This window comes from Stegastes partitus, unplaced genomic scaffold (assembly GCF_000690725.1).
Source record: "Stegastes partitus isolate 25-593 unplaced genomic scaffold, Stegastes_partitus-1.0.2 Scaffold149, whole genome shotgun sequence".
Taxonomy (NCBI): Eukaryota; Metazoa; Chordata; class Actinopteri; family Pomacentridae; genus Stegastes; species Stegastes partitus.
Genome location: NW_007577880.1, coordinates 69819 through 87881, shown reverse-complemented (window position 1 = coordinate 87881; position 18063 = coordinate 69819). Strand labels below are relative to the sequence as shown.

Here is an 18063-nt window from a genome sequence, read left to right as displayed (position 1 = left end):
CCCCAAGGTGTAACATACTCTCCAAGCCTCGGACAAGGTGGAAGCGTGACTAATCTTTATAATTAAGCAGGATCGATGGTCTCATTTGTGGCACAGCTGAAACATGTTATTAGACCAATGTTCCAGAATAGTAGCCTTGTACAACATTGTGTTCACTCTACTTGCCGATGTGATGGAGTAGGTTATGGTATATTACAAAGCATCCAGGGCAGCTGCTGGCATATTGATGCTTCCTGGCTAAACGTTAACGAGCAATGGTGCTGTGTTTGTCAGAGGGGCCTGGGCTGCAATCTGTCTGCTGAGCCAGCCAGAAGCCCTAATGATATCATCAGGAAGTGCCGTCAACAGCGCTCTAACGAGGAATGATCTGACGCCCGTTGTTTCACCTCCCTCCTTTGTCCCCCCGCACCCTTTCTCCGGCGTCGCTGCCAAAGCGTTTAGGTTGAGCTTATTTTGAGCATACAAGAGATAAAAATCTGGAAAAGAGATAAGAAATGGAGTCTGTTTGAAACGCGTAAGCCCTGAGGCGTCCGTGCAAAATGTTACAATGACATTATAAGGGGAGGGGAGAAAAAGAATTGAGATCAAGGAGAGATGTGTGTGGATTAAGCACAGTATAGAGAGAATGCATTTAATCTTAACACGCTGGTGAGGAGTGATTATAACACAAATACGTTGGAAAAAAATGAGTTAAAACAGCCCAATCAAAATAGCGGCCAGTGTTTTCAAGACGTGTCATTGTTCTCGTGTGGAGTTATCGCACAATTGCAGAGGGGAAGAGCTGCATTATGCACCATGCTCAATCGGACATGAAGTATTTCCGTGGAAATTTCCCCGTGACCCCTCCCCGCCGCCCTCAGCGTACACAGACGGTTTACGAGACCATCTCGACGCCCCCTTCTCCATTACTTTTCATCACACTTACATCATTACTTTGTCGCAGTTTTCTTAGCGAGACATCTCAACACGCGCGGCGTAGACCAGCGCGGCTACAAATTCGGTGTGACTGATTCGGTGCACATTTTTATTTATTTAATTCTCCATCTTTTTTTTTTTTTTTTTTTATCCACGGATGGCTGAGGCTGGAGTGGAACCCGGTCCGTCATGCCAATCTGCATAAGCGTTTCGCAGAGAGAAACAGTACTTGACGAAATGGTCCTGAGAAATTCAAGATACCCACCATTAAGAAGCTTGTCTGACTCCTTCATGCGCTGTCACAGACAGATTGACTAATCATTTTCCTCCCTGCTTTCTTTCTCTTTCTCTTTTTTTTTTTCTGTCCCTTCTGTCCTCCCCCTCCCCCTCTCTTCTTGTCTTGGTCGGATGTTGTCGTTTCCCAGGTGCCTTGCAGATCGAGAACAGCGAGGAGACAGACCAGGGGAAGTACGAGTGCGTGGCGTCTAATGTGGAAGGCGTGCGCTACTCGTCCCCTGCTAACCTTTATGTGCGAGGTAGGGAGCAACCCGGCCCCAGAGCCAGGCCAAAAAAATAAAAAAATAAAAAAAAGGTCTACCCATTCTAACTAAAATGTCTTCACAGTGCAGCTCAGCTTTAAGTGGCATTACTGTTGAGCTTAACAAATGATAATTGCTTCCAGCCTAGCTGTATTTGCACAAAATGTATTTTGCAAAATAGTATTACCCGAGTAATATAAATCTTTTAGCATTGATAGTATTGCCTGCCCATAAATGTAATTTCATATGCACTGAAACTTCCAAATGTAAAACTATAATTGACCAACTAATGTTCTTCTCTGTTATGATGTTATGCTCCATTTTGTCTTTCAATGCCCTCCCCTACTCACTCGGAAGGAAATGTGTAGCACAACAAGCCGTATGTCTTTACTCTATCGGTTGTAAGACACCTTTTACCTGTAATTGTGTGCCCGATCAAATGTTTCCCCCTCAGTCAAAGTTGGGACCCAAAAAGAGTCTGGAAGGACTTCTTTTTGATTAGTTTTTTGCAGGTAAAGGAGCACGACGGTAAGTCTTGATTTTGATTGAGTGGCGAGGTATTACAGCACACCAATCAAAATCTCAACCCCTTTAGCCCTCTCCAGATCTGGGGGGGGGAAAGAAAACTGAATAGAAAGGGACTGTTAACACAGTCAGCTGCTCTGTATTACACAGAAGAAATGTTCTGTCGCATAGATTATAAATAGTACACTTCCTCTACTTCTTCTTCATGCTGCTCTGGAGCATAAATACATAGTATTCCCCCGTTTCTGCTTTGGTGTATCATCTTTAAAGTCTTCCACAGTCAGTAGTAATTTTGGGTGGCATGTTCCAGCAAAGTGATGATATAAAAAACAATCAGTCACAGAGAACATAGAGTTTCATAGGAAACAGACAATGAAGACAAAAGCCTACCCTCCACCACTAATGCTAAATGACAATGAATCCCTGTTGAGGGAGCTTTAATAAATTGAAGCAGATGCATTTTCGACATGTATTATTTATATTGTGCATATTAAATAAAGATGCCTCGGTATCTACTCAGTTTGTTCCCTCTGCTGTGTACCAAATAACTTTGTTCCCAATAAATAATTCACTACTCTGACATTATAAAATGGGTCAGGGAGCTGCTTTTTCATTATTATTGCTATTATCATACCCTGTGAAGTAGCAGCATAGGGAAGAGAAATTCAACTGTTAGGAGCTGAAGGTAGAAAAAAAAAAAAACAAGGTTCATCAAGATTAGTGTCTCTCCACGCCAGCATTCATCCTGGAGGCTCACGCTGTCTCCACGGCGACGCAGTGACAATGTCAAGTAGCTATCCACCTTGTTCACGTACAGCACGGCTACAAGTTGAGAGGTTCATTGGAAAATATAGTCGAGAGCTCTACAGGAATCGTTAAATAGCAATAATGGGAACACTTTGTCGACACAGCACTGGGACGTTTAGCACTTCCTTCGGTCAGAAACACACAGCTATATATATACCCCGATATCATTTCCAACAATTCATGCAATCTCCATTAACACTGGCTCCATCAGCATGCCTTTAAAAAGAGTACACGAGGGTCATAATTACTTAAGTACTTTCACACTATGTAACGCACTTGTTATGCTTTGATGGTGTCAACCTTTGTCTGTTTTCAGTTAACTTTTGTCAATCAATTCTGATACTTGATGTTGACTATGTTTTGTTCACGAAGCAAAATGCACTTGAGATTAGCAGCTGTGGTGGGGATCAGTGTGACGGAGAAAAGAAAACAAAAAAGAGGCAAGAAGAATCCTAAATTGTATGTGGGGCATACTATGCTGGGGTAAAATAAGACTCCTAACCAAACCCTAACGACGATGCTTCTGATTGGCTTCTAAAAATCGTTTGCTTTAACAGTCTTGAACTGCAGCTGCTAATTTCATCCCAAACTGTGTCTTTTTTTTCTTTTCTATCTCTCATTAGTTTTTTTTTTCTTTTTTCTTTTTTCTTTATTTGGTTTCCTTCTCTAGCAAAAAAGCAAATACGGCCACCACAGGAGCCTCTCCTTGTGGCTATAAGGAGCTTGTGAAATTTTGAATTATGAGTATGGTACGCTTGATTTGACTCCAGTGGCGCCTCACTACTTTTTTCTTACCAGGCGACAGTGCGGCCACTGGGGTGAATCTGATTGTTTTGGTTCAAAGTTTATTTAAGTGGGGCGGCGGGAGGGGAGGGCAGGCAAGTGTACTATTCAAGACGGGTGTCACTGATAGCAGGGACAGGGGGGAAAAGGAGGAAAAAAGATTAAAGAAAAGGGAAATGTAGCTGCAGCTAAACACCTTGAGGTGGCTTTTTTTACTCTCTCTGTGTTTCCCCTATTTTTCTCTTCTCCTCATGTCATTGTGTTCTGCATCAACCCCTTTACATCCCTCAGAGCTTCGAGAAGGTTGGTGTGTTTTTTCTTTTTTACTTTTTTTAACCCACATTTGAAAAGAGAAAAAAAAAAAAAAAACAATTCAACATGTTGAAAAATTTTAGCTGTATTTGCCTATTACAGAGCTCGATTAATAACTAATTTGAAGAGATACTAATCAGTTAATCCAAACTGCTAAATGATTATGAAAGAAATTTTTATTTTATTTCCAAGGAAGAAATGATGAAAGCAAACCCGATTAGCTCGGGTCTTGTTAATTTACTTTTATGTTTGCATTGTGGGGCCTTTTCTCGTTTTGCATCCTTTGGTATTGCTTCTGCACCTAAAGGCTTTTCTTGCACGTGTTGTCATGGAAACCCAGCACGTGGAAATAACAGGAGTTGTTGCATGATGGGAGAATGTAACTGCGCTTGCATGCCTGTACAAAATCCCTTTGGCCGCGATGGTCTTTTGTTTTCTGCATTCCCTGTGTTTCGTTCAGTTGTTTCCTTCTCCTTTCTTTGGTTTTCTACGAGTGTGTTTTCCTGATACACCCCTTTTTTGGCTTACCTTTTTGTTTCGGGTATTTCTTTATTTTTTGTGTTGTGATAATGGTGTTGTGTTTGTGTGTTTTTCCTTTTTTGTTTCGTTTCTGTTCCTGACCTGATTTTTTTCCGTTTAAAAAAAAAAAAAAACAACAACAACAAAAAAAATGTTTGTCTTTTTGTGGTTCATTTGTTTGTGAGATTTGTGTTTCTTTTTTTTTCTTTTTTTTTTTTTCAAAATGATGCTGCTCTGCTTCTTGAGTCTTGGAGTGCAAATGCAAATGCCGAATGAAATAATAAGTGTGTATACAGCCAGTGTTCCTGTCATCTTGTTTATAGCGATCCATTACCGAAAAAATTAGACCTGATTGGGCCTGATTGGGTTCCATGGTGATTTCAGGCGCCCATTAAGGGATGCCATTTACAGTGTCGTGTGGATCAATAACAATATAATGACTTCGACATCACATTTGCCGTTGCTTAGCGGGTGCTCAAAGATACTTTTATTTTTCAAATGGCGGCAGCGAGATGTGATTGGTTTTGTTGAATGACTGCTGTTTGTGTTCCTTCGCAGTCATGACACTCAATCAAATTATAATCTATTATTCAAAAGCCCTCCTTCCCTTGTACACACAAACACACACACTCATCGAATAGAATTGATTTTCAGGTTGATGTGACTAAAATAATGACTATTCTCGAAGCACACAAGAAAAAAACACGGTGCTGTTTTTAAGTGCTCGTGTTTTCGTGCCAGAACGATAATGAGAAGAAAGTGCTAAATGAACTGGAGATCAGTGCAAACACTGTTTGCTGCTTTATGTTGCAGCTGGCTTTTTACAGTAATCGGATCTATATTGAATCTCATGTCAAACGCCGCAGAGAGCTCGTCTGTACAAATTTTTCAGCTCCGCTAGTCTCATGAATGCATAAGATACATATTTTTGGGGATGGAACCACGTCTTTTGGTTTGGAGGTATTACATGTAGCTCAGCAAGTCTGGGTAGGTCATGCATATTATTCTTTCAGGTAGAAGCGATAACGCGCTCTCGCTATCAGTCTCCTCTGAGAGTGGCAGCATTTGTATGTGTGGCTGTCAAAGTGTGCTGATCTTCTGGGGATTAATCTGATCTCTGCAAAGTATCTGAAAGTCATATGGAAAAACACTGCTGCTCCAACAGAAAACTAATTAGCAATGCTTTGGTAGCATCCGTCCAGAGTGGTGCATATGCTTTTTGGCAAGACCCAGATTTCTGAACGCTTGCCATTTTAACCAAACTTTAGAGCCCAGGAAAATTTTTGCTTAATGGCACTTTGACAGTGGCTGTTTAGCTACCACATATCCACAAGCCCACAAAAAAAAAGCAAATTAGAACAGGTCTATTTTTCCTGTAACTGCTGAGACATTTCGCTTGTCAAGATTTTATGTGAGCCACACTAAGTCCGAACATATCAGCAAACCCTTCCGTTCTGAAAACATCCAGCACCAGCGTTTTCTTCGAGAAGATTCTGACTTTAGCTGATATAACTTTGGCCCCAGACTACCAGATCTTTCTTTGCATTGCACCAGCCTAATCATTTATCCCTAAGCCAAGTCATTAGACAAATATATGTAGTCATCCCTGCTCATTAAGCAATTGACAATTAGGCGTTTCCCTTCCAATACCTCGATGGACCAATTGGCTTTGAAAAGACTTTGTATCAGTAATTGTAGTCGTGAAGTCCTTAAAACCCGCCAGTTAATAATCTGCCCTTGCTTCCCTATAGTCTCCACAAAGTATGGCACAATCAAACCCAGAATAAGGAAAACCTGGCAATGTCTAATTCTAAGTCCTGGAAATAACACTGATGCAGAAAGACTGTGCTGTTATCTACGCATGAGCATGTTTACCCTCCTACAATGGTGTCTGCTTGATTTTGAATGTGCTTGCATGTCCTGCTATGCATTTGTGTGTAATGTTGGGAAAGAAAGCTAGATTACACCTTATGTTCTCACTGGCCAAAGCAAAATCCTGCCATCTCTATTAGATGTTTGTCTCAAGGAGTCCTGACGATAATAGCCACCCTTCAAAAAATTCTATCGGTATCAGAAATGCAGTTATTTGTCGTACAAAGCAAAAGTTTCATTACCTCATATTCTAATGCAAATGTGTGAATACACTCCCTTCCCCAATCCGACTGATAATATTCACTGAAGGGATCAATCACCACAGTGAGAGGACATGCTTGCAGTATCATTTGGCTGCTTGTCATCTACCTGTAAGACAATGGAAAGAAAGTGATACACTCTGAAATCCCTTCAATCCACGCTTGCTATTATTAGACACCCCTGCCATGATTCCTGTCAGTTTCCCTTAGATAATAATTTCCATTTTGATGAGCCACCCATAGTGACTGTTTAGCATTGGCGCAGCCAAGGTATGTTAATACAGGCCGACCCCTACGGCTTATATGTAAATGCCGTAGGCCTCACCCGGCAAGTGTGACTAAAGGATCTCCATACTGCGCCTGTGTCCACAGGCAGCAAGAGGGTGTAATCTCAGCTTCAAGGTGACACTAAAGGCTGCACATTATTTTGGCTTCCCCCTTCATTTTGGGGCAGCAAAACCTGCCTCACCAAAATGGCCGATAATGTCCACCTTCTGACCTCTGTTTTTTGGCACAAATCCCTCCACAACACTGCCCACTATTAGAGTTAGTGCAGTACTCTGGCATTCTCTCTCGACTGCTTCTCACCTCGTCCAGTGTAAGGCTTCTTGTCTTTCTCTCCACATTGGGGCTTGAAACAAGATTATATGTTGTTAGTAGTCCAAATGAAGGTATATGTTTGTTTTATTTTCTCTCAATTCCAAATGGGCCGGCTGGGCTCCTGGTCTCTGTGAATGAGGAGCCTGTCCATGCAATTGGGATTCTTTATTTACTTTGTTTTCCTGTCAATACATTTTAAGGGCAGGGTAGGAGAGGGTGCGGCACACATTCTCAGCTTGTCCAGGGTTACCAGACCATTGACATGACAGTTCACTTGAACATTCAGTCATACCATACAGGCCTGTGTCCAGTCAATGAGTGCAGTGACTCATTTGCATGAAACATTGACATTTAGCTGCACAGTAAATGTTGTTCCCCCAAAGTGTTTTCAGCGTTTTTAAGATTCATAATTTTCTCTCCCAATCTATAGTGTAATGTGCTGTAGCATCAACTGATTGTGAGTTCTTGATTTTCCATCGTAACCAAAGACCAAATTCATTTACCTGTCAGATACATGGTGTATGCTGCTTTACAGTTTTTTTTTCAAATCGCAGCTTGATTACATATCATTCATTATTAGGTGCCCCTGTACCAGGATTTTTTTATTTTTTACTTTTAAGGGAGGAAAGTTTCTGCTTTTGTATTGGCTCAGTGAGTTTTATATATATTTTACATTTCACTTGCCAGCCACAGCCAAAAGTTACAAGCATTTGGCGGGTGACTGATGTTAGCTCCCATATCGCCCTGACACTGTAGTTACTCAGCGGTAAACAGTGACATATTCCTGTGGGGAAACCTCATTCACTCAGCCACTACAGCTCCCGGTCCATTGGCTGACCTGAGCCCCAGGGAGAGAAGATCACCCTCAGACACACTTTGATTGGATGTTTCCCCCCCTTTTAAAACCACCAAAAACCCTTTTTGCCCAGTTCAATTTTCACCATTCCTTTGGATTGGAAGCAAAATTAAAAAAGAGACAAATCATAGCTGAAAAACATCTAATAGTATTGATGCATACCTCTTTGTTGAACACAGCTGCACTCTGGTACTGTCTATGCTGTTCGGACGTAGTTCTTTTTGTGGATTTGTTCAGTTTGATTTGTTTCCTTTCATTTGATTTTGTGCGTGTGTCTGGAACTATGCTATATTCGGGAATGAATGGCATGCTTGGATGGGCTTGGGTGACATTTTTTTGGATTGTATTGGTTCTCCGGTGTTTGCCCAAGTGGATGGGGGCGCACCTGTATATGTCACTCATGCCATAGCCACACCCATGCATGTCCGTGTGAGGAATGGGCTGCCCTTTCACCTTTGTTGTTTAGTTAGGCATTTTTTGAAAAATTAGGATGCAGCAATATATTTTCTGTCCCTTTATGATGGGATGTTTTTGCCTCTTTTTTTCCCCCCCAATTCAACATGTTTTTATTTTTTTGTCCCAGTGAGACAAAGCATATATCAAACCAAAGGTCACGTTTCCCGTTGTTCGATTCTGTTTTTCCCAGACTCAGGTCATGGTAGAGCACACTTTGACTCTTTGATATGTATGACAACAGATGTTTTTCAAACAGCCATGTTTGCTTTTAATTGAGACATTTTTGTTAAATCGTAATCTTTGGAGATTTGACATTTTTAAGACAGAATGCTCTTGGAAAATGCCATTGACCATTTTTTTCTTGGTACATTTTCACAGTGTGTAACTTTGTGTACCACAAAGGAGCATTTCTTCAAAGGTCAGCTTTGAAGAACTTTTTGCCCTCAAGGTCAGGTCATGTCTTGCCCTGGGGAGTAGAGTAATGGAAATTAACAGTGAATAGCTGAGATGATGCGTGTAGAGTAGAGGACAGAGGACAGATCCAAAGCCCAACATGGGCAGCAGTAAGTGAAATTGACTGTCAGGGTTTTTTAATCTTTTTACATGCAAAACAGATGTTTGCTCTGATCGAATATGAAATGGCTGTTAAAAGCCAATAACACTAGATGGGTTTTCACCATTTGGCGATTCCACGTAATGTCAGCTTGCTTTTATTTGCAAGAAGAAAAAAAAAAAAAAGCTTTGCACTTTTGGACTACATGTTAAACTACTGTCTTTATGTGTTAGTGATCATTTCAGTACATGTTCAGCTGTCCAGTAAAAATCCCTTTTAGAGTGTGTGTAGGTGATATTTGTGCCTTAGTTTGGTGGAAAAGTTAAGCTGTCCCATGCAACGATCATATGAATCCCATTTGGATCGACACGGTGTATTTTGGAATGCTACCTATCCTTTATGCCCCTCTCAGTCCTCCCTCTAAATCTCCACCCCCCACCCCCCTCCTCAGTCCCTATATACCCTCCCAACACACGTCACATCCACCCATCCCGAGACTTCCCAAGTTACATTTGCACCGAGGTGCAATGTTTAAGGTGGGGAGGAGGGGACGTGTAGGTGATTCTTGATTTTAAGCCCCAGTGTGTGAGACCTCCAAACCCACTTTGAGCCATGATCTTCTTTTTTTTCTTTTTCTTTTTTTTTTTGTTCGTTTGTTTTTTTTTTATTTAGAATCACAGTTTCCTTATTCTATCCCCCACTTATATCCTCCTCCTCCTCCCCTCCTTTCTCCAACAACCCTTCCCCTTCCCCCTTTGCGTATTGTACAGTATGTCTGCGTGCCCATCCGTCACTGTCTGCCCGTCTCCCTCTGTCTGTCTTGTCTGCTGTCTTGCTGCTCGAGTCTGCTTTACTCTGCCTCGTGTCTTGTCTCTCGTCCCTGTCTTTCCCGTCTTGTCTGTCTCTAAGGTCATCTCTTCCATTTAGTTCATCGTTTTTTTAACTTCTACATCTTTACTGCTTTCCTTCTCTCTTTTTAACCTTTGCATCCCAACAAACATTTTGACGTTGAGTAGATGTAGCTGTAGACCCCTTCGGTAGCTTTTGCCTGCATTCGTTTGTGTGAACTCTAGACCTTATTGTTTCTGTTAAAAAAACGGTTCTACTTTGTAACATATCAAATAAGGATTTTTCCCAAGTTAGGTACCTAATAATCAGTAGGAAATTCACCAACGTAACTTGGCTTAGGCTTTCAAAACGTATTCTAATGTCAGCCTTCTTAGAATTAACATAGGCAACGAAAACCCTACATTAAATAGTCTAAATAGTCTCATGTGGGTAGGCGTTGAAGTAGGCCAGTTCTTGCATGTCACTATCTGTCAAGTGCTTGCTGGGATGCCTCTCATGAACACAGTGTTTTTGCTCAGTCATACTCTTTCACTCTGAACTCTTGCATACTGTACACACGCACACTCATGCCAACGCAAAAACCAAAACGCACACATCTATGTATATATACATACACGCACATGCAAGAACACAGTACCTTCCCCCCGCCCTTCCTCTGCGTCTCAGGCTCATTATCAACCTCCCTCCACTCAAATTTCCAGTCCTATCCATGAGTTTTGAGGTTCTCCCTGTCTCCCTCTCTGAGCTGTCATTCTGCCCTTATTCAGCTACCCCTCTCTTTCCCTTTCCCTCTATCTCGCTCTCTCTCTCTTACTCTCTTACTCTCTGGATTTCTACACCCTGTTGATCCAGTTCTGTTTCTTTACTCCAACACTCTGTGATAGTAGACTCGTTAGCTACAATTACAATAATCCTTTTTCTGTGTATTTCTAGGCACACACCTTGTTCCTCAATACTTATTTTGTGTTTACTGGGACTGCGATGTGACAATGTGCCACCATCACATTTTGTCACATTAGCCGAAGAAAAACAAAGTTTACACAGCACTGAAGCGGGTTTCCCCCCCTTTACCCTCCTCCAACCTTCCCCTCTCTTTTTCTTCCTCTGTCACTCTCTGCTACTCTGTTCCCTTTATTTCTATCCTCGGATGTTATATCCTCTACTATCTTGTACTTCTACTTTCCTCTCCAATCGTCTTTTGTCTGGGCATGCTAGCGACCCTTCAGTTATATTCCTCTATGCATTTTATCTCAATTTTTATATCTGATTTTGTTATCATTTACTCCTTAATTTACCTCGATCTATTTATGCATGCTGTCTGTGAAACTGATAGCTGCATCTATCAATGGAACCGTGTCAGATCTTAATAAGGCTTTGTCCAGTGGATCTACCCTAAACCACAAAAATCTGATTAAAGTTTCTCATCTTTAAGATAACTAGGAAGTAGAGACAGGTGTCAAGTGCAAACCTATGCTAGAATGTGTTTAGAGACCTCATCGAGATGGTCAATAGTCCAGTAACCCTACACTTCCTGTGCTGTGGGAGAAAGCCTGAAATGGCCTACGTCCTGCCTGAGAGGACAGGAAGTTCCAGGTTGCCATGCTGGCCCTATGTGATAGCATTATCACATGGCCTTTACTACACACCTTCATACTTGGAGATCAGGTTATGCTCTAGTTGTATTTATACCAGCAGTTCAGTCCCAAAGATGAGAAACTCGTAATAGATTTTTGTGTCTTTAATTGTGCTGTGATGGGTCAAATATTGGTCAATGGAACCTTGTTGCTATGAATCGTTGCTTAATTGTTAATCTATATTGTTGTTGAAGCAGTTCTGTTAGTTTAGTTCCTTCTCATTATTTGTATATTTTTATGTTTTGAAAAGTCTAGTTTTATTTTGTGTTTGAGTTCACATTTACCATGTTGAACCTTTTGTGTTAAGTATTTCCTTGAGAAGGGTCCATTTTCATCGGCCTCTCTTGTTACCTTTCTCTTTCTCTTTTTTTTTTGACTCCCTTGCCCTCTTTTGTCATCCTCTCCCCTTCCTCATGCCTTCTCCCAGTCCGGCGGGTGCCTCCTCGCTTCTCCATTCCACCGACAAGTCAGGAAATTATGCCGGGTGGCAGTGTGAACATTACGTGTGTGGCAGTGGGGTCGCCTATGCCTTATGTCAAGTGGATGCTCAACTCAGAGGACTTGACACCCGAGGATGAGATGCCAGTGGGCAGGAACGTTCTCGAACTGAGCAGCGTCCGTGAGTCAGCCAACTACACCTGCGTGGCCATGAGCAGCCTTGGCATCATTGAAGCTGTGGCGCAGATCACTGTCAAATGTAAGAGATAACTGTGCTTGGGAACAAGGGTACTTACGAAGAAGGTTAACTTCAGTCAAGTTTGAATGCAGAAATTACAACTACAGTCTTGTTATGATGTTCTTGGATCAATGTAAAGGAAATTCCCATGCTTTCTGTTTGTTGCTGCAAAGCTCCCGAGGCTGAAACTGTTATGGTAAATGATTCCATTGTTTTCCCTTCCTCTTTTGTCACCGTAACAGCTCTCCCCAAGCCTCCAGGTACCCCTGTGGTTACTGAAACCACTGCCACCAGTGTGACCATCACCTGGGACTCAGGAAACCCAGATCCAGTGACATACTACATCATTCAGTATAGGGCCAAGTCCCCAGACAGCAAGTATGAGACGGTGGATGATATCACCACTACACGTTACAGCATTGGTGGCCTCTACCCCAACACAGAGTATGAAATCCGTGTCTCGGCCGTCAACACAATTGGCCAGGGTCCTCCCAGTGAGCCGGTAGAAACTCGAACTGGTGAACAAGCCCCCGCCAGTCCACCAAGAAACATTAAGGCCCAGATCCTTCCCCAAAACACCATGATGGTGCAGTGGGAAGAGCCAGAGGAGCCCAATGGGCAGATCAAGGGCTACCGTGTTTATTACACCATGGATGACTCCCAGCCCATGAGCCTCTGGCAGATCCATAATGTCCAGGACAGCATCATCACCACCATCCAGAGCCTAGTCCCTCAAGAGACTTACACAATCAAAGTCTTAGCATTCACTTCTGTAGGTGACGGACCTTTCTCAGAGCCCATCCATGTCAAAGTGCTCCAAGGAGGTAAGGATGTGCAAGCTTATTTTGGTCAACTTGGTACTGGTATTGAAACTCTCTGTAATAGGCACTTGTCCAGATTTTCCAGATAGTTCTGCAAGCATACTGAAATTTGGTGAATGCTACACCTGTTCTCCAGCCTCCTCCTTACGGGGAATACTTCAACAAACAATGAAGAACAACTTTAGCTGTTCTTATGCATCAGCAGCACATTTTATAAAACTTTAAACAGGCTGCACTTGCTGCCAAAGAGGCACTTTTTCTCCCCTGCTGTGCAAAGTTTGCCTGCACATCTGCATCTTCAGCAAATAATGACAAAATCTGTTTGATCATATGAACCAGTAAAGAAAAAAAAAACAACCACATTTGTGAAAGAGCCAACATCTGAGAGCTAACAGGATCAGCTCCAGGCCTTAGCAAAGATGACTCCATCAGTGCAAGGGAAAGGTGACAAGTAGAGCACCGTTGTATCTTCACTGTCAGCCAGCCACAATGTTTTTTTTCTCCCCCACTGTAATCTATTCCTCAGTCACTTTATGCCCAGTTTAATTACGCTCATCATGTTTTTGTGTTGATAACAAATATGCTATTTTATTAAGAAATCGCTGACCTTTACATTGGTAATTGGATGGGACCACTCACATGTATAATATTAACTTCCTTGTCTTGTCACTGATCTCTACGAACACAACACGCTCCAACATCCTCTGCTGTGTTCTCTCAGTTCCAGGTCAGCCATCCAAATTCCAGGTCGGTGCTGTGTCCGACACCAGCATCGAACTGACCTGGGAGCCTGCCTACGATAAGGAAGGAATTATAAACTATGAGCTCCGCTACATGGAAGGCAGTTTTGGCACCCAGGTACAAATTCCAGTGTTTGATGGACTTTCCGCTGTGAGATGTACACAAGCTCCCGGCGCTCCAGTATCACGTTTCTGTGTCTTAAGTCAAACTTGTCAGTAACTTATTTCTCCATCGACAGATGAAGAAAACATTTGGACCCACAACTTCATATGTTGTGGAAGGTCTCCGCCCCAACACAGAGTACCACTTCTCCCTGGCAGCCATCTCTAACAAAGGCATCGGAGCCTTCACAAATGACATTTCCCACAAGACCTTGCAAGCCAGTATGTAGCCTTTCTTTTTTTTCCTCGGTCTTCTCTTGTCTTTGTGGGTGGGCTAACGCAGGGATTTTCCACAGTAAATCATTATAGAATAATGGTTTTATGTCTTCGTGGACCTTTCACTTAAGTGATTTCTAATGAGGTTGTGTGTTTTTTTCCTTATGACTGGAGCTTGCAAACTTTTCTCTGATGTCAACTGCCTCATCGCCTTTGAATTATGCCTGTGTTTTTCCTCAGACATAAACACAGTTGAAGGCTGATTGAGACTACATAACAAAGTGATTTAACTGGTGTGTTGTTGATTTCTTGCTTTAACATGTGGTTTAATATTTTTTGTATTTGACTTTTCTTTTGTTACCCTTACTGTAACGGTATGATTTAGGGTGTTTTTTTTTAACCTCGTGCAAGGAGGTATTTACACTAAGAAGAACAAAGAACACTTTTTCTTAGAGTGTTTTACAACCATTTTTATTGTAGAATTACCTTATTTTCTAACTTGGTGCCAAAGTAGAGAGTTGTACTCCACACTGTCAAACAAATCAAGCCTATGTGGACTGACAATTTTGGCAGTTTCTTTATTTCCCTTTCACTTTTGTTCATATTTGCTTTTCCTTTGTCAACAGCAAGTGCACTTCCCACGTGACAGAGACACAAAAAATGTCAGTTCTCCTCTAAGACCGCCAAGGCTCTCATATGAACTGTATGCATATTGATGATGAGGAAATTGGGGGGAAAAAAAAAACTCCCTAAGAGCAGTCACTAAAAGTACTTGCACACCCACTAAATTGACTCCAGCAAATCAGTTCTGCGCTCCTTATTGTCGTTTACAGATAGCAGGAACACAACTGAATTATTTAACCCAGCCGGCTAAGATTAACACAAGTGATGCCTTCGTGCACGGCAGTGGAAGCTGTGGAGAAAGAAAAGACACGTAGCTTATCCAATCAAATACCCAATTGTAGGTATAAGTACTGTTGGGATGACAGGGTATTAAATTCATGTCTCTCGGGTTTACACTGCACACAAAGATTAACAATGATGCTGAGTACTGACATTTAATACATTAATGGTAAAGAACCTTGAAAATGTAGCTGGATTTACGGGATTACGGGTGAATCTGAGCTAGTCATTGTGGATCTTGATGATGCAGGAAATATAAAATCAAAGACAAATGTGCTATCGGAGCAGCGACTATTATTTCCCAATTAACTGACTGCGCTTTGTAGATTTTACGGGGTTTAAACCACAGAATTCAAACAGGGACGTAGGAGAGCCATGGCGGTGGGAGTGGACTTCTTTTAACACATTTTCTGTTTCTACCAGTGCAACTTGTTGGCTGTCCCCCCACATCTGGGCGTGGGGGCTTTGGACCAACCACTTCACAGTTCCTTTTGTTACTGCTAGGCAAGCAGAGCCACACAGACAGTGCAGAGTCACTGAGGAGAGCGCCAGTTGCATGCGACACTCACTCCTGCCCACTCGGGGTGCTGTTGAGAACCCTTTCACTGCACCGTTGATCTATGATCAGTCCAGGCATGAATATACTCGATGTTCATCCAGCCCCATTCCTGTCTTGGCGTCTCTCGAGTGTCTGTGCACATCTTCACCCATCAACGTGTGTTTGTGATTTCCTTGCCCCTGTTTTTTGCATTTGTTCTTGACTGGTAAAGTGCAAGCTGATTGGATTGGATACACCCTTCTCTTCCTCTTACATCCCCCTCCCCCTATCCCAGCTCTTTCTCTCTCTTTGCCACTTGTTCCCCTGTGCATTGGAACAAAAGCTCTCCTTGGAATGGCTTGACATCACCTTGCTCACTTTGTGTCCTCTTCCTTTTATGTTGACTCTTTTGATAAAAGTTCTGAATTAGATCTTTTGTTTATTTACCAGTTTCTGTTCATTTCTGGGTTATCTGAAAGAGTATTGATTTGACATCCCTCCAAACAGTAGCTTGCTGTGATTTTTGTCTTTCTGTTGGGTTCTTGCATGAACCCAAGTCCACCGCAGACACGAGCAGCTGCAACACAGCGGACAGAGCAGCACACATTGGCAGGATTTACATGTTCTTGCTTTTTGAGCAGTTATGAACGAGAATAAGTCTAATTCTGCTTGAGACAAGGGACTCTTTCTTTCAGTTCAGTACAACAACAGACAGAAAGAATGACTGCTTGTTAATAACAGCACATACCTGCATACAATAGAAAGTTAATGTTACTGTCCTGGAAATGAGTTCCAAACTTTCTAAATATCAAGTCCCACATTAGTTCTACTTTCCATAACAAATATTTTGTAGCTGTTCTTTTAAAATTAACAGCCATCTTTACCATCTTTCTACTTCTATGACTTCACTTTTGGCCTCATTGGGTTTTCTCAGCCAGCTTTTTTTTTTTTTTCTTTTTCTTAACTCATTGAAGAGTCCCTGCACAAGCAAGTGTGAGATGCATCCCTTGGTCTCTCACTGCTGAGATCAGAAATCAAAGACTAAGTCTGACAAAGCAAAATGTTTTGTAACGCAACACAATAAATAACTTGATCTGTTGGACTCTCTGAGGTAAGTGATCGTGTGGTTAAGGGATTCAGTCTGCCAAACCCTTTCCCTGCCCGGGACATCGACGTATTCGTCCGATTAATCGTCGCACTGTGAGGCTAGATTAAGCAATTTTTTTACGCAGTTTAAAGATTGAACTGACATATTTGCAGTTTTGCTGCTTGGACAGATTAAGAATAACAAGTCGCTGAAAAGCATTGTGACATTTATAGCTTAAAATAAGTGTCTTCATGACGCAGTTTAACACACTTGAAATTGTCAGAAAACACCAGAAAAACCTCATAACAAGGAGTAAACAGGCCACACATGAATGTACAATACAAGGAAACACAATGCAGTTTATAGGCAGTAAACTGACGCAGTCGTTGTATAACTACTTCTTGCAGAGTTCTGAGCAGTTTCACACAAACACACACAAAATATCCCCATTAGAGTGTGAAGCGCTGCACTGTCATCACGAATGTGTTACGCACACAAATACATGTACAGTAAAATAGTCGTGGAATATATCTAACCTAGACTATAATGAGGGGTTCTGATTAACTGGATGCTTGACTGAATTAGCTGCAGAGACTCACTTGTATTTAAAGATTAATGAAATGTTAAGAAAGGATCAGCTCGAATAAAAATCCACAACGAAAAAGGAAGCATTACCGCAGCGAAAAAGTAAATCAATTTTGCCCGTTCTATCCTAAACACATTAAGGGGCAACGGCTGAATACAATTTTAATATGACTCAACTTTTACTCGCAACCCTATAGAACCATCTCCGCCTCGATTTGAATCCATCGAAACGTCTGGCAGACTGAAACGCTTTGCCACCAAGTGAAAAGTAAGACAGACAACATGATTTTCCAGTTTGCTTTGTTGTCTATTATATGTGGTAGAAGAAAGAAAAAAAAAATGTTCACAGATTGTTGGAGTTTGTGCTCAGTCCAAGTAGCATTACCAGAGGCTATTGTCATGGGGACCACTCTGTCAAGAACTCAGAAGAAAAGTCACTTCAGACAACAACAATTCTCTCACAGTCTTTATCTGGTCCGTTGTGATTGATGCCAAATAACTTATCAAAACAAAGAGCACCAAAGAACCATTTTATTTGAGCTCTCTTGGCAAATATTACCTCAGGCTGTAGTGATTCAACAAGACGTTACTGGCAGCAGTGGCCCTCATTCAGACGCAAGGCCTCGTGGGGTATGCTGCCCTATCAGACCAGGTTGAGACCATTTTTGTGGGACCGTTCAGAGGTGGCCGGAGTGGGTCCACAACCTGAGAGTCACGAGGGCTCCCAGCGTTCCTCTCGCTGTTACCCAGATCCGAGGCATGGTAACAGGACCTGAGATAGACCCTGGGAGTGGGTGTTGGGCGACTGCAGGGCCCCAGAGTGGCAGATAAGAATCCCATTTCATAGCGTCAGAA

General features: G+C 42.0%; 1 protein-coding gene across 7 annotated transcripts in view; it reads left to right on the top strand.

Moving 5' to 3' along the window:
• The window catches only part of LOC103355422 (receptor-type tyrosine-protein phosphatase S-like), a 136695-nt gene that overhangs the window by 56387 nt on the left and 62245 nt on the right, over nt 1-18063 (top strand). For 4 of the 7 annotated variants that reach the window (XM_008279220.1, XM_008279216.1, XM_008279218.1 and 1 more), the window contains 6 exons: nt 1341-1451; nt 3861-3872; nt 11908-12177; nt 12399-12980; nt 13699-13835; nt 13957-14101. In XM_008279220.1, coding sequence (XP_008277442.1) covers nt 1341-1451; nt 3861-3872; nt 11908-12177; nt 12399-12980; nt 13699-13835; nt 13957-14101 — 1257 coding nt within the window. The remainder of the gene's footprint in view (nt 1-1340; nt 1452-3860; nt 3873-11907; nt 12178-12398; nt 12981-13698; nt 13836-13956; nt 14102-18063) is intronic. The other 3 variants (XM_008279219.1, XM_008279217.1, XM_008279215.1) reach the window with 1 other exon arrangement.